The 16,982-nt window shown below is 34.8% G+C and overlaps 1 protein-coding gene across 4 annotated transcripts in view; it reads left to right on the top strand.

Annotated features, from left to right (window-relative positions):
- Positions 1–16,982, top strand: part of LOC143668139 (methionine aminopeptidase 1) — a 136,316-nt gene that overhangs the window by 92,073 nt on the left and 27,261 nt on the right. For 2 of the 4 annotated variants that reach the window (XM_077142753.1, XM_077142755.1), the window contains exons 3-4: positions 6,305–6,417; positions 7,717–7,777. In XM_077142753.1, the coding sequence (XP_076998868.1) occupies positions 6,305–6,417; positions 7,717–7,777 (174 nt within the window). Of the gene's footprint in view, positions 1–6,253; positions 6,418–7,716; positions 7,778–16,982 lie in introns of all 4 variants that reach the window. The other 2 variants (XM_077142752.1, XM_077142754.1) reach the window with 2 other exon arrangements.

The following is a 16,982-nucleotide window of genomic DNA, read 5'->3' as shown; positions in this document are numbered from 1 at the left end:
TCACCATTCCCCAAAGGGGACTATATTGGTTAGGGTTCTTTAGAGAAATAAGAATCAATAGGGAACACTTGCAAATATAAAATTTATAAAAGTGTCTCACATGACCACGGGAATGCAAAGTCCAAAATCCGTAGGGCAGGCTGTGAAGCCAACGATTCCGATGGAGGGTCTGGATGAACTCCACAGGAGAGTCTTGCCAGCTGAAGCAGAAAGAGAGAGTCTGTCTCCTCTGAATCCTCCTTAAAAGTCTTCCAGTGATTAGAGTGAGCATCATTCATTGTAGAAGACACTCCGCTTGGTTGATAACAAATGGAATCAGCTGTGGATGCAGCTGATGGGATCATGATTTAATTCTATGAAATGTCTTCATCACAACAGACAGGCCAGCATGTGCCCAACCAGACAAACAGGTACCACCACTTGGCCAAGTTGACACATGAACCTGACCATGACAGGGACTTTGCAAATGAATGAACTCTTGATTAAATTAATTTACCCAAAGAACAGATCCTGAAAGTTTACTATTTTTTTCAGAATTATATTGTATACCCTACTCTGATTCCTCATTTGCTTCATAATATCCATATGTTTGTCTTATCAACCCTATAAAAGTACATTACTGTGTTCTAGAAATAGTATTTAAACAGTTTGTAGGTATTTTAAAGTACTTTTCTTAAATACTCTCACCTAAGAGAGTATGGTTCAAATTGTATCTTGAAACTATAATATGATTAGTCACTTTATAGCTGTCTTTGAAAATTAAGTGAATAGACTTTTATTTTTAACAAGCAGAAAAAATTGCTTGGGTGGCATATATCCCTTATTCTAAAAAATGGTTGTTTAATTGTTTGGAACATAAACATGGATCAGTCACCATTAGTTATCCTCTTTAGCACACCTTTGTGGATAATAATACATGGAATTGTAGAATTCTTGCTTTGTATTATATGTAATTTTAAATGAGTGTATTATGCTATAAGTTCTCTCAATAATTTGACTCTTCCCTTTATCCTTTAAATTTTTGTCATAGAGACTAAAACTTAGAACTACAGAAAAATGACTTTTAAAATTAAAAAAAAGGGAAATGTCATTGTTCTTTAGATGAGTAATCATTTAGGAATATTTTAAAATGTTTTCCCTAAAGAAAGCATTTGTTGGTCAAAGTTAAAGTTATTATTGAGAATAAACCACCGCAATTGAATAGATCAGAGCAGTGAAGTATCATTTATGAAAACAGATGATGTAAAATATTTAGATCGTCATGTCATCAGCTTTGGAACACATACCATCTTGTAAGATTTTAAAGTCTAAAATGTGGCCCTCCACGTAAGTACTGAATTCTTGCTAACCCAGCACTGTAGGAGAGGGGACTGTTCTGATCATTTGAGTGTCCTAATTAAAATGGAATTATTCTTTTAGTAATATGTTATAAAATACAAGCTCTGTCACATGTTTTTTCATCTTTCATTGATAATTCAAAATAGAATTTTAGGGTCATCTTCCTGAATGTATTTCTGCTAAGCTTTTCATCCAGTGGTATCCTAAATAGTACATGACTTCTGTGAATAGTTGTTCCCTGAATGATTAATACATATATTACAAACTGATACAACAATACAATCTTAGTAAGTGGTACAGATATTACAGATTATCTAATGCAGTTACTACTCTGATAATATGACCTGCTTTCAGATATGCCCAATGATCTGCCACCCAAAGCCTAATACTTCAAGTGGTAGTTTTCTTTAACAGCAGACAGTATACTCCATCTTCGACAGCATGGTTTGCTGGAAGTTCTGCCTTATAGCAGGTGAAAAATCTTGCTCCTTGTGGCTTCCACATAGCCATTTCTTTGATTCTTTCTCTCTATAGACTACTGCTGACACCTTCCTGTGACAGAGCCTCCTGTATGCCATCTCTTTCATTCTCACCACGCTGGGAGGGATGTGTGAATATCACCATTCTCAGAATGCTGGAAAGGCACGTGGCAACATCTGCTAGCTTTCTCTCCTCCTTTCATAAGGCTTCCCCGGAGTGTTTTCCTTATGCCCCAGAGGTCTCTGGCTCTGTGCGCTCTTTTGGTTCTGGTGGTTCTCAACAGTAATATTTTAATATTCTTTCATTAACAGTTAACAAATGTACCACACCAATACTGTTGGTCAGTGGGTGGGTGGGTGGGGGGAGGGATAAGTGGTATGGGAGGATTTGGGTTTTATTTTTTATTTCTATTTCCTTCCTAGAGTAATGAAAATGTTCCAAAATTGATTGTGGGGATGTATGCACAACTACGTGATGAATCTGTGAGCCAGTGATTATATACTTCAGATGGTCTGTATGGTGTGTGAGTGTATCTCAATAAAACTGTATTTAAAAAAAAAAAGAAGAGGTTCTTTGGGGGTGACTCTTAGGCCTAATTTTAAGTAGGCTTAGCCTGTCCTTTGCGGGAATAAGTTTCATATGAACAAACCGCAAGATTGAGGGCTCGGCCTGTTGATTTGGTTGTCCTCACTGCTTGCTAGAATATTAAGAATTCTCCAAATGGGAAAATTGAATTTTCCCCCTTTCTTGCCATTCCCCCAAGGGGGACTGACATATATTCTGAATAGTCAGAGACATGATATAAATCTTAACCTGAAAAATAACTCTAAACAATTCTTTTTCTTGTACTCCTCTATCTCTCCAAACTAGTGTGTGGTAGGTAGTTTGTACGTGTAGCTTTTAGGATTGCAGAGTTATGTTATGTTTCATAACATAAGAGTTTGTTATGTTTCAGAGCTGGTTCCCCTGAACTTTGTGACCATGAATTACTCTAAGCCTCACTTCCAAAATACTGAAGTCATAGATTTTTGGTGCACATTAAATAAGCAATTCCATGTCAAGTGCTTGGCCTGTGCTTGGTCTGTGTTTGTATTATAGTAACTGATTAACAAACTATTTAATAATCATCTCTGGAAGAATTAAGTCAGAATTTTGACTAGAAAAATTTGGTTCCAGGCAAAGGTTAGATCTGTGCAGTTATTTTGTGTTAGCTAACTGGAGGAGAACCTTTAGAAGAACACTTTGAAGTCAGTATGATGCGTTTGGGCCAGGCTTTGCACATGGCATTCCTCCTGACAGTACCTGAAGCCTAGTTGGCTCTATTGTATTGTGAGGTTTGAAAGACACAGCGTTACGGGAGGCTTCACAAAACTAGTTAGTATGCAATTTTGTTACCAACCCCCAGTTTAATTCAGATTTTTTAGGTACTGATTATGTATCTAGCATTTAGGGGTTAGGTTCAAATTTGTCCTTAAAATATAAACTAGATTACTTTTCCAATGCAAATTTCCATTAGTAAATTATAGCTAGACATGAGAAAAGAGCTTGCCATATTTCAGTTGTACTTCTCTAGATAGCTTTTGGGTTATATTATTTGTTCAAGGGGCTGCTCGCAATTCTCTTTTGAGAAAAGATTGTGGAAGGCAAGGATTATATATTAGCAAGAAGCTTTGAAAGACTTTGCATGGCTCCCTTCCCTGCTCCCTCTCCAGGAGTGTGTTACAGCAAAAAGCCTGCATGGTAATTGCTGTTCTGTCCTAGGTTTCAGGTGAACATTACTATTGAGGTTCATGTTTCAGACAGAATTACTTGATGCAGTTCACAGCTGAACTAGAATTCAGTTGACTGCATTTTTTTTTATTGTGATGACATATGTACAACTTACTTCCCATTTTAATGATTTTCAAGCATATAATTCAGTGTTATTAAGTATATTTACAATGCTATGCTACCATCACCACTATCCATTACAAAATTTTTCCATCACTCCAAATAGAATCTCTGCACACATTAAATAATACTCCCCACTCTCCCCTGCCGGCTCCTGGTCATCTGTAATCTACTTTCTCTCTGAATTTGCATATTCTAATTGTTTCATATCAATGAAATACAATATCTGTCCTTTTATGTCTGGCTAATAAAACTCAACATGTCTTCAGGGTTCATCCATGCTGCAGCTTGTATCAAAACTTAATTCCTTTTTTATAGTTAACTAATATTCTATTGCATATATATATACATTTTGACTATCTGTTGATGGATACTTGGGTTGTTTCCACCTTTTTGGCTATTATGAATAATGTTGCTATAAACATTGGTTTACAAATATCTGTTCTAATCCCTATCTTCAGTTCTTTTGGGTATATATCTAGAAGTAGGATTTCCAGATCATATAGTAATTTTATACCAAACTTTCTGAAGAACTGCCATACTGTTTTACATAACAGTTGCACCATTTTACCTCCACATCAGTAATGTACAATGGTGTTCTCCGTATCCTTGCTAACACTTGTTATTTTCAGTTTTTTAAAATAGCCATTCTGTTGGGTGTGTAGTGGTATCTCTGTGGTTTTGAATTTGCATTTAATGGCTAATGATGTTGAGCATTTTTTTAAAATTTTTAATTTATTTATTTATTTTTTTGATGTTGAGCATCTTGTGCCTATTAATGGCTATTGATGTATCTTTGGAGAAAGGTTTATTCAAATCCTTTGTCCTTGTTTTAATCGGGTGGTTTGTCTTCTTGTTGAATAGTTGACCTGCATTTTGTACTATTTTCTATAAATGTTTGACTATTGTGGCAATGAGTAGTCAGTCCTTTTTTGACCTGTGATGAGTAACAGTTTTCCTGTTGACATTAACACTCACTGTGGCTATTTTGAACTTCGGGGGGGGAGAAAGATATTTAAATTCAGTAGCATAGTAAAACTTCTCTCTTTTTTCCCTCTTCACTTTATATGTAGTATTGTAAATGTATTCTCTTCTAATTCAGTGGAAATGGATTCAGTATATCTATGTATTGTCAATTGTATTTCAAGAGCCATTCAATCCAAAGTTGACTGCACGCAGTGTGGAGAGAATACTGGACTGTGAATTAGCATTCCCACACTACTCTGCCCAGGCACACTGGATATCTCCTCAGTTTCCTTATCTGTAAAATGTGGAAATTAGATTGTCTTTAAGATCGTTTCCAGCTTAACGTAATATGATTCCATCTACTCTGCCTCGTTTCTCACTTTAAATAATTGTTTAAAGGGGGAATTATTTTTTCTTGTACCCTTCTAAAATTAGTTTGAGGTCTGACTTTCAAAATTTATGGTAGCATGACAGTTATCAGGAAAAGATTTATGTATATTGGATATTTGAATTCCTGTTGTGTCAAGTTTTATGTTTGTAGTTTTTTGTTTTTTTTTAGCTTGGTGGATAAGTGTACACTCATCGTGCTAACACTGTTCTGTCTGAAAAAGATTCTTTAGTCTATTTCTGTTAACATAACGGTATATTATCATGGTAGGGTTTGTATATGTGCGTGTGAGATTCTTTTCTCAACTTTTTTACTGAGTTTTCAGTAACTTTCAACAAATTGTTCCCTTCACTGTCTCTTTCTCCTGCCTCCTTCTATTATCCTTTCCAACAAGAGAAAAATGATGTTCATAACATTTTCAAAGCAATTTGAAATATTGATTTGAATGACATTCATCAGCTAAGGATAACATTTTTATTTTTGTCTTTATTTTGGGGGTACTTAGAATCTATTATTTCAGTAAGAGCACAGAATCCCTTTCTAATATCTCCTCTCAGTTGGGAATATTTTGCATGGGTCAGATTTTATAGTATGATATTATTTTTTTTTTGTTTACTGTATGGTAGGGGTCACATTTCATTCTTTTTCCATGTGAGTATCCCCTTATTGCAACATCATTTGTTGAATTTTTTTTGTTTGTTCTTTTGCTTGTTTGTTTGGGAAGGGCACAGGCTGGGAATCGAACCTGGGTCTCCCACATGGCAGGTGAGAATTCTATCGCTGAACTACCCTTGCACTCCCAAGGATCAGATATTTTAAAAATTGGGATTTCTATAAATTGACATTGTAGAGAGAATGCATTGAGCATTTACTTGAGCTATGAAGGATTCTCTGAGCTATTCCTATTCGATAATGTAAAAAAACAACAACAACATGGAATATGTTTTGAGTGTACCTTTTCTTTTATGACGCTTAGATCTTCTAAAAGGAGTCGTAAGGGTTGTGAGTATAGTAGTAAAAGCAGTAGCTTTGGTGATTTTAAGTTAGAGTAAATGATTGCCACATTTTTGTGCCTGGGCTCTCTGGCCTGGTTTTTAAACCAGTGATATTAAAGTATGCTGCTGTTCAGTTGCTTCATCACTGAATGGAGAAATATGCATTCATCTCTCTGTCTTACCTGTCTGTCTTCTGTCTATCTATCCATCCATCCATCCATCCATCAATCAATCATCTATCTCCCAGAAGATGAAAAGGCAAAGCGAGAAGTATCTTCCTGGACTGTAGAAGGTGATATTAACACTGACCCATGGGCAGGTTATCGATATACTGGTAAACTCAGACCACATTATCCACTGGTGAGTAAATAAGGTAATAAGAATTTAGCATTCTTTTAAACTACTTTTTAGAATTTTCAGTTTCCTAGAAATGATTCCTTTAATTCTTGTTCTAATAATGATTAAATAAACAGCATTAAATTTGCAAAGAAACTTTCATTAGGTCTTTGATGCATTATTTGGAAGTTAGTAAGGGATAATTCCCAATCATGGAAGAAGCAGAAAAATTTTAGATGAAAGGTTTAAATTTTTGAACTCTTAAAAGAAGAGTGAAGTAGGACAGAATAGATATTTTCTTGACTGGCAGGATGATAGTGTGTATTACTACTTTTCCAGTTATTACTACTGTTTCTTTTTTTGGTTTGATTTGATTCGTTTTGTTTTTGTATATATTTTTCTTTATTAGATAAATTATGGGGTTACAGAGCAATCATGCCTAAATACAAAATTCCCATATACTTCCCTATTACTATCATGGTGGGGCACATTTGTTACAATTGATGATAGCACATTTTTATCATCATACTATTAACTATAGCCCATGGCTTAACTTTAGAGTTCACCTTATGTGCAGTATAGTTCCATGGATTTAAAAAAAAAATCTTTATTCTGTTACCATATATACGGTCTAACATTTCCCCTTTTAATTGCATTCAGATTATAGTTCAAAAAATTTAATCTAATTATTTTTTAAGCATGGTATGTTTCTACCTTAAATTAGGTATAGGTTATCTGCCATTCCTACTTCTTCCGGTGTTTTTGGCAGATGGTCCCTAGATTCTTAACATAGAGGCCCACTTAAGTTGAAATCTGTGTGTCATCCTTAAATATTTAAAATTTTCTTCAGTGATATTTTCCTTTTATAAAGGAAATATAAATTAAATATCTTTAATTTAGAAAAGTTTGGACAAACACCAAAAACATAAGAAAGTCTATTTAATTTTGCCTCCCAGAAATAATGACTAGAAACATGTTGATGCTCAAGTTATTATTTTGTTGTTATTTGCCAGTTTGTTTTGAACATTGCAGGCTCCTTGTATGTATAGTCTTAAATACTTATTGGCCTTGGCTGCTCTCTCCTTTTCTTACACACTCTAATAAAGGAGGTAGCATTAGCACCAGGAAAGCAAAACTTAATCTGAATGAAGTAGATACCTGTTAAGATATTTATATATCATTTATGGTATTTTTTTTTTTTAATTTTGAATGGATTTTTTTATTTAGTTTTTTTTCCCACACTTTTATCTTCTTTTAACAAATTTTAGTAAAAATTGCTTCCATATTTGAATGAATTTTAACTAACCTTTTTGGTATTTTTAGATGCCGACAAGGCCAGTGCCAAGTTATATTCAGAGACCGGATTATGCTGATCATCCTTTAGGTAAGTTCTGCTATGCTCATTCTTCTTTTTTTTCAAGTTGTGGGCTTGTTGGCTATAAAAGAAAGGAATGTTTCACTTGTAGAATTTTTCTAGTTTGTGCCAGACTTCTTTTAAATGTAAGTACCTATTTTTTTCAAGCCAAGCTAGAGCATTGGAGATAATTAAAGATATTCTTTTCCCTTTGGAAATCTACCCCAATTCCAGGAACATTGTTAATATGGCTCTTAAGGGCTGCATTTAAAATAATAGTGCTTTTTGTACTGTTAGAGCAAATTCTAGGTTAAAAAATAGTTTTGATTTTACCACATCATCTTCCCTTCATTAATATTATCTATTTAGATAAAAGCAAATTGTGCTTGAGTGAATCCCCAACTAAAGATTTTAGGTTATAGCAGATGCAGAAATGGTAGTAGTGATGGTGATTATGATGATGATGTAATAGTAACTGGAATTTATTTTTACTTCACTGTGTGTCAGGCACTGTGCTAAGTTCTTTAAATGTGTTACTCCTTTTAATATTTTCAGCATTCCTCACATGGGTTCTGTTGACCTCTCCATTTTACATATGAACATAGTGAGAGGTCCAGAGAAGAGAGGCAATTTCCAATACATGTTAGTGAAGCAGCCTCAGACCACAGGGTCTGTACACATAACTTAAATTGAACTAGGTGAAATTTCTGATTTTGCCTGTCAGAAATGGCTAAATATTGGCAATGTCATGCACTTCAAAATATCAAACCAAGCTGCTTTGCTGTGTTCTCTAAGAAGTGGGGAATTGTATTAAGTTCTCATGAATATAATTTTAAAATTTAGTTGAGTCTCACTTTCAGATAAAATGAAGGAAAAAGAAAATCTAAAGATAGATTTCTGTTGAGGCCATATCATTTAATTTGCCTTGTCAATTTAATTGAATATAATATTAAATGGTATTTCATAAATTAGAAAAATAGCTTGCAGTGAAAAGTTAAGTCCTACTCTGCAGCGTAGCCACCATTAACAGTTTCTTGCAGACCTTTCCAGAGAAGTTCTGTGCATGTACACTCATTAGTGCCCCACCGCCTTAGACACAAGAGGGATGAGTTACATATACCTTTTCACCTTCGTAAATACTTTTTTTTCAATATTGACATTCCTTTATTCTTCCTCATGCAAAAATATTTTTTAAATTTGTACATTTAGACACTTCACTTTGGTATATACTCTTAATATCTTAGAAATAATTCCACATAAATTCACGTGAAACCACCTCTTTTCTTTTAATGACTTCATAGTATTCTCTTGTGTGTTGTATCATAATTTATTAAACCAGGTTCCTACTAATGGATATTTTAGATTATTTGTAGGTTTTTGCTTCTACCAACTTGACTGCAGTAACTATTCTTGTATTTACATCTTTGCACACATATAAGAATATTTCTCTGGGTTAATATCCTAAAGTAAAATACCTGAATCAATGTATTTATCCATTTTTGATTTTGAGAGATATTACAAGTTTCAGAGATTTGCCAGTTGATAATCCCATTAAAAATATAGGGGATCTCTTCTCCTGTATCTTACCCAGCGTAGGTTATTATCAAACTTTATGATTGGTACTAATGTGAAAGATAAGAAATGGTATTTTGCTGGTATTTTAAAAATTATGAACATCTTTTCATATGTCAAAAGTCATTGGTATTTTTCTTTCTTTTGAACTTTCTCTTCATATCCTTAGCCCCATTTTTCCTTTAGGTTACTAGGTTTTTCCTTATCAATTTATGAATTGCTCTGGTAGTGCTTTGATATATGTGCTATAAATGTTTTTTTCCCAGTTTACTATTTGTTTTGTCTTTGCTTATAGCATTATATCCATGAGAAACTTCAAATGTTCATGTGTAGTAAAATCTTTCAGTATTTTCTTCTTATGGTTTTATGCTCTAGAAAAACCTTTTTGCTCAGAGATTATAAAAATGTTTTCCTATGTTTTCTGCCAGTATTTTTATGGTTTCATTCTTTCTGCATTTGTAATTAAAAATTTTAATTCATCTGAAACTTATTTAGTATTAGGAGTTAAATAAGGGTGCAACTTTATTTTTTTCTGAAAGAACACCTGGTTGTCATATTATCAGTTATTTAAAAAATTATTGTCTAATGCTCCTTTTAGCTACCTTGTCAACAGACTAGGTAGATAAAAATAATAGGGGGAACAAATGTTAAAATAAATTCAGTTTGAAATGCTAGTGATCAATGAAAGGGAGGGCGTAAGGGGTATGGTATGTAAGATTCTTTTTTTCTTTTTCTGTTTTTGTTTTTATTTTTCTGTTGTCTTTTTATTTCTTTTTCTGGATTGATGCAAATGTTCTAAGAAATGATCATGATGATGAATACGCAACTATGTGATGATATTGTGAATTACCGATTATATATGTAGAATGGAATGAGCATATATTATGGACATTTGCGTTTATTTCTTATAATTTTTTAATTAATAAAAAATTATGAAAAAAAATTATTCATTTCCTGTAACATACAAGCAAAAAGCAATACATTTTTTTTTTGTCCAGAGTGATTTGAACAGTGAACAATAAAGTATTTGCAAAGTCCCCTTGGGGGAGTGGTGAGAAAGGAGGAAAATTCAACTTCCCCATTTGGAGAATTCCTTATATTCTCACAAGCAATGGGGACAACCAAAGCAATAGGCCAAGCCCTCAATCTTGGGTTTTGTTCATATGAAATTTATCCCCACAAAGGATAGGCTAAGTCTACTTAAAATAAGGCCTAAGAGTTACCCCAAGAGAACTAGTTTTGTTGCTCAGATGTAGCCTCACTCTCTACAGTCAGCACAACAAGCAAACTCACTGCCATCCCCCTGTCTACTTGGGACATGACTCCCATGGGGGTGGACCTTCCTGGCAATGTGGAACAGAAATACTAGAATGAGCTGGGACTCAGAATCAAGGGTTGAGAAAAAATTCTTAATCAAAAGGCGGAAGAGAGAAATGAGACAAAATAAAGTGTTAATGGCTGAGAGATTTAAACAGAGTCGAGAGGTTATCCTGGAAGTTATTCTTACAGATTATATAGATATTCCTTTTTAGTTTAAGGTGTATTAGGCTAGAGAGAAGTGGCTGAAACTGTAGAGCTGTATTCCAGTAGCCATGTTTGTTGAAGATGATTGTATAATGTTATAGCTTTCATAATGTGACTGTGTGATTGTGAAACCTTGTGTCTGATGCTCCTTTTATCTACAGTCTGGACAGATGAGTAAAACATATGAATTAAAAATAAATAAATAATACAACAAAAATAAATAAATACTAGGGGAAACATGTTAAAATAAGAAAAATACATAGGGTAGATGGAAATGCAAGTGGTCAATGAGAGGGAGGGATAAGAGATATGCTATGTATGAGTTTTCTCTTTTTTTTTTTGATTTATTTTTCTGGAGTGATGCAGATGTTCTAAAAAATTATCATGGTAATGAATATACAACTATGTGATGATATTGTGAGCCATCGATTGAACACCATGTATGGAATGTTTGTATGTTAAGAATGTATGCGCTTGTATGTTGTTTTATCAATAAAAATATATTTTTTTCTTTTTTTATTTTTTTTCTTTTTTATTAATTAACGGAAAAAAAAAGAAATTAACCCAACATTTAGAAATCATACCATTCTACATATGTAATCAGTAATTCTTAACATCATCACATAGATGCATGATCATCATTTCTTAGTACATTTGCATCGGTTTAGAAGAACTAGCAACACAACAGACAAAGATATAGAATGTTAATATAGAGAAAAGAAATAAAAGTAATAATAATAGTAAACAAACAAACAAACAAACAAAGCCTATAGCTCGGATGCAGCTTCATTCAGTGTTTTAACATGATTACTTTACAATTAGGTATTATTGTGTTGTCCATTTTTGAGTTTTTGTATCTAGTCCTATTGCACAGTCTGTATCCCATCAGCCCCAATTACCCATTATCTTACCCTGTTTCTACCTCCTGCTGGACTCTGTTACCAATGACATATTCCAAGTTTATTCTCGAATGTCCGTTCACATCAGTGGAACCATACAGTATTTGTCCTTTAGTTTTTGGCTAGACTCACTCAGCATCATGTTCTCTAGGTCCATCCATGTTATTACATGCTTCATAAGTTTATCCTGTCTTAAAGCTGCATAATATTCCATCGTATGTATATACCACAGTTTGTTTAGCCACTCGTCTGTTGATGGACATTTTGGCTGTTTCCATCTCTTTGCAATTGTAAATAAGGCTGCTATAAACATTGGTGTGCAAATGTCCGTTTGTGTCTTTGCCCTTAAGTCCTTTGAGTATATTCCCAGCAATGGTATTGCTGGGTCGTATGGCATTTCTATATTCGGCTTTTTGAGGAACCGCCAAACTGCCTTCCACAGTGGTTGCACCATTTGACATTCCCACCAACAGTGGATAAGTGTGCCTCTTTCTCCGCATCCTCTCCAGCACTTGTCATTTTCTGTTTTGTTGATAATGGCCATTCTGGTGGGTGTGAGATGATATCTCATTGTGGTTTTGATTTGCATTTCTCTAATGGCCAGGGACATTGAGCATCTCTTCATGTGCCTTTTGGCCATTTGTATTTCCTCTTCTGATAGGTGTCTGTTCAAGTCTTTTTCCCATTTTGTAATTGGGTTGGCTGTCTTTTTGTTGTTGAGTTGAACGATCTCTTTATAAATTCTGAATACTAGACCTTTATCTGATATGTCATTTCCAAATATTGTCTCCCATTGTGTAGGCTGTCTTTCTACTTTCTTGATGAAGTTCTTTGATGCACAAAAGTGTTTAATTTTGAGGAGCTCCCATTTATTTATTTCCTTCTTCAGTGTTCTTGCTTTAGGTTTAAGGTCCATAAAACCGCCTCCAATTGTAAGTTTCGTAAGATATCTCCCTACATTTTCCTCTAAGTGTTTTATGTTCTTAGACCTAATGTTTAGATCTTTGATCCATTTTGAATTAACTTTTGTATAGGGTGTGAGATATGGGTCTTCTTTCATTCTTTTGCATATGGATATCCAGTTCTGTAGGCACCATTTATTGAAGAGACTGTTCTTTCCCAGGTGAGTTGGCTTGACTGCCTTATCAAAGATCAAATGTGCATAGATGAGAGGGTCTGTATCTGAGCACTCTATTCGATTCCACTGGTCGATATATCTATCTTTATGCCAATACCATGCTGTTTTGACCACTGTGGCTTCATAATATGCCTTAAAGTCAGGCAGCGCGAGACCTCCAGCTTCGTTTTTTTTCCTCAAGATGTTTTTTGCAATTCGGGGCACCCTGCTCTTCCAGATAAATTTGCTTATTGGTTTTTCTATTTCTGAAAAATAAGTTGTTGGGATTTTGATTGGTATTGCATTGAATCTGTAAATCAATTTAGGTAGGATTGACATCTTAACTATATTTAGTCTTCCAATCCATGAACACGGTATGCCCTTCCATCTATTTACGTCTTCTGTGATTTCTTTTAGCAGTTTTTTATAGTTTTCTTTATATAGGTTTTTTGTCTCTTTAGTTAAATTTATTCCTAGGTATTTTATTCTTTTAGTTGCAATTGTAAATGGGATTCATTTCTTGATTTCCCCCTCAGCTTGTTCATTACTAGTGTATAAAAATGCTACAGATTTTTGAATATTGATCTTGTAACCTGCTACTTTGCTGTACTCATTTATTAGCTCTAGTAGTTTTGTTGTGGATTTTTCCGGGATTTCAACATATAGTATCATATCGTCTGCAAACAGTGATAGTTTTACTTCTTCCTTTCCAATTTTGATGCCTTGTATTTCTTTTTCTTGTCTAATTGCTCTGGCTAGAACCTCCAACACAATGTTGAATAATAGTGGTGATAGTGGACATCCTTGTCTTGTTCCTGATCTTAGGGGGAAAGTTTTCAATTTTTCCCCATTGAGGATGATATTAGCTATGGGTTTTTCATATATTCCCTCTATCATTTTAAGGAATTTCCGTTCTATTCCTATCTTTTGAAGTGTTTTCAACAGGAAAGGATGTTGAATCTTGTCAAATGCCTTCTCTGCATCAATTGAGATGATCATGTGATTTTTCTGCTTTGATTTGTTGATATGGTGTATTACATTAATTGATTTTCTTATGTTGAACCATCCTTGCATACCTGGGATGAATCCTACTTGGTCATGATGTCTAATTCTTTTAATGTGTTGTTGGATACGATTTGCTAGAATTTTATTCAGGATTTTTGCTTCTATATTCATTAGAGAGATTGGTCTATAGTTTTCTTTTTTTGTAATATCTTTGCCTGGTTTTGGTATGAGGGTGATGTTGGCTTCGTAAAGTGAATTAGGTAGTTTTCCCTCCACTTCGATTTTTTTGAAGCGTTTGAGGAGAGTTGGTACTAATTCTTTCTGGAATGTTTGATAGAATTCACATGTGAAGCCGTCTGGTCCTGGACTTTTCTTTTTAGGAAGTTTTTGAATGACTACTTCAATTTCTTTACTTGTGATTGGTTTGTTGAGGTCATCTATTTCTTCTTGAGTCAAAGTTGGTGGCTCATGTCTTTCCAGGAACCCGTCCATCTCATCTAAACTGTTGTATTTATTAGCGTAAAGTTGTTCATAGTATGCTGTTATTACCTACTTTATTTCTGTGGGGTCAGTAGTTATGTCTCCTCTTCCATTTCTGATCTTATTTATTTGCATCCTCTCTCTTCTTCTTTTTGTCAATCTTGCTAAGGGCCCATCAATCTTATTGATTTTCTCATAGAAGCAACTTCTGGTCTTATTGATTTTCTCTATTGTTTTCATGTTTTCAATTTCATTTATTTCTGCTCTAATCTTTGTTATTTCTTTCCTTTTGCTTGCTTTGGGCTTAGTTTGCTGTTCTTTCTCCAGTTCTTCCAAGTGGACATTTAATTCCTGCATTTTTGCCTTTTCTTCTTTTCTGATAAAGGCATTTAGGGCAATAAATTTCCCTCTTAACACTGCCTTTGCTGCGTCCCATAAGTTTTGATATGTTGTGTTTTCATTTTCATTTGCCTCTAGGTATTTACTAATTTCTCTTGCAATTTCTTCTTTGACCCACTGGTTGTTTAAGAGTGTGTTGTTGAGCCTCCACGTATTTGTGAATTTTCTGGCACTCCGCCTATTATTGATTTCCAACTTAATTCCTTTATGATCCGAGAAAGTGTTGTGTATAATTTCAATCCTTTTTAGTTTTTTAAGACTTGCATTGTGACCCAGCATATGGTCTATCTTTGAGAATGATCCATGAGCACTTGAAAAAAAGGTGTATCCTGCTGTTGTGGGATGTAATGTCCTATAAATGTCTGTTAAGACTCGCTCATTTATAGTAATATTCAGATTCTCTATTTCTTTATTGATCCTCTGTCTAGATGTTCTGTCCATTGATGACAGTGGTGAATTGAAGTCTCCAACTATTATGGTATATGTGTCTATTTCCCTTTTCAGTGTTTGCAGTGTATTCCTCACGTATTTTGGGGCATTCTGATTCGGTGCGTAAATATTTATGATTGTTATGTCTTCTTGTTTAATTGTTCCTTTTATTAGTATATAGTGTCCTTCTTTGTCTCTTTTAACTGTTTTACATTTGAAGTCTAATTTGTTGGATATTAGTATAGCCACTCCTGCTCTTTTATGGTTGTTACTTGCATGAAATATCTTTTCCCAACCTTTCACTTTCAAGCTACATTTATCTTTGGGTCTAAGATGTGTTTCTGTAGACAGCGTATAGAAGGATCCTGTTTTTTAATCCATTCTGCCAGTCTATGTCTTTTGATTGGGGAATTCAATCCATTAACATTTAGTGTTATTACTGTTTGGATAATATTTTCCTCTACCATTTTGCCTTTTGTATTATATATATGTCATATCTGACTTTCCTTCTTTCTACACTCTTCTCCATACCTCTCTCTTCTGTCTTTTTGTATCTGACTCTAGTCCTCCCTTTAGTATTTCTTGCAGAGCTGGTCTCTTGGTCACAAATTCTCTCAGTGACTTTTTGTCTGAGAATGTTTTAATTTCTCCCTCATTTTTGAAGGACAATTTTGCTGGATATAGGAGTCTTGGTTGGCAGTTTTTCTCTTTTAGTAACTTAAATATATCATCCCACTCTCTTCTAGCTTCCATGGTTTCTGCTGAGAAATCTACGCATAGTCTTATTGGGCTTCCCTGTATGTGATGGATTGCTTCTCTCTCGCTGCTTTCAAGATCCTCTCTTTCTCTTTGACCTCTGACATTCTAACTAGTAAGTGTCTTGAAGAACGCCTATTTAGGTCTAATCTGTTTGGGGTGCGCTGCACTTCTTGGATCTGTAATTTTAGGTCTTTCATAAGAGTTGGGAAATTTTCAGTGATAATTTCTTCCATTTGTTTTTCTCCTCCTTTTCCCTTCTCTTCTCCTTCTGGGACACCCACAACACGTATATTTGTGCGGTTCATATTGTCCTTGAGTTCCCTGATACCCTGTTCAAATTTTTCCATTCTTTTCTGGATAGTTTCTGTTTCTTTTTGGAATTTAGATGTTCTATCCTCCAAATCACTAATTCTATCTTCTGTCTCTTTAAATCTATCATTGTAGGTATCCATTGTTTTTTCCATCTTTTCTACTTTATACTTCACTTCCATAAGCTCTGTGATTTGTTTTTTCAGTTTTTCTATTTCTTCTTTTTGTTTAGCCCATGTCTTCTTCATGTCCTCCCTCAATTTATTGATTTGGTTTTTGAAGAGGTTTTCCATTACTGTTCATATATTCAGCATTAGTTGTTTCAGCTCCTGTATCTCATTTGAACTATTGGTTTGTTTCTTTGACTGGGCCATATTTTCAGTTTTCTGAGCGTGATCCGTTATCTTCTGCTGGCATCTGGGCATTTAGTCAGATTTCCCTGGGTGTTGGACCGAACAGGTTGAAAGATTTTTCTGTGAAATCTCTGGGTTCTGTTTTTCTTATCCTGCCCAGTAGGTGGCACACCTTTGTCTTCGGGTTCCACCAGTAAAAGTTGCTGTGGGTACTTTAGCTTTGTAAAACTCTCGCCGTGGGGGAGGTTCGGCAGCCGAAGTGGCTTGGAAGAGTGCCAGCCAGCCCAGAGGTCCGAACGCGGGGCGGGTCGCTGGCCGCTGCAGCCCAGGAGAGCGCCCGACCAAATTTCCTAGTCGGCCTGGGGCGCCAAGTGTGGCGGGAGGGCACC

The sequence above is a fragment of the Tamandua tetradactyla genome, chromosome 24, assembly GCF_023851605.1.
Source record: "Tamandua tetradactyla isolate mTamTet1 chromosome 24, mTamTet1.pri, whole genome shotgun sequence".
NCBI classification, from domain to species: Eukaryota; Metazoa; Chordata; class Mammalia; order Pilosa; family Myrmecophagidae; genus Tamandua; species Tamandua tetradactyla.
The sequence above is the reverse complement of the archived record's forward strand: the minus strand, read 5'-3'. Positions and strand labels throughout refer to the sequence as shown.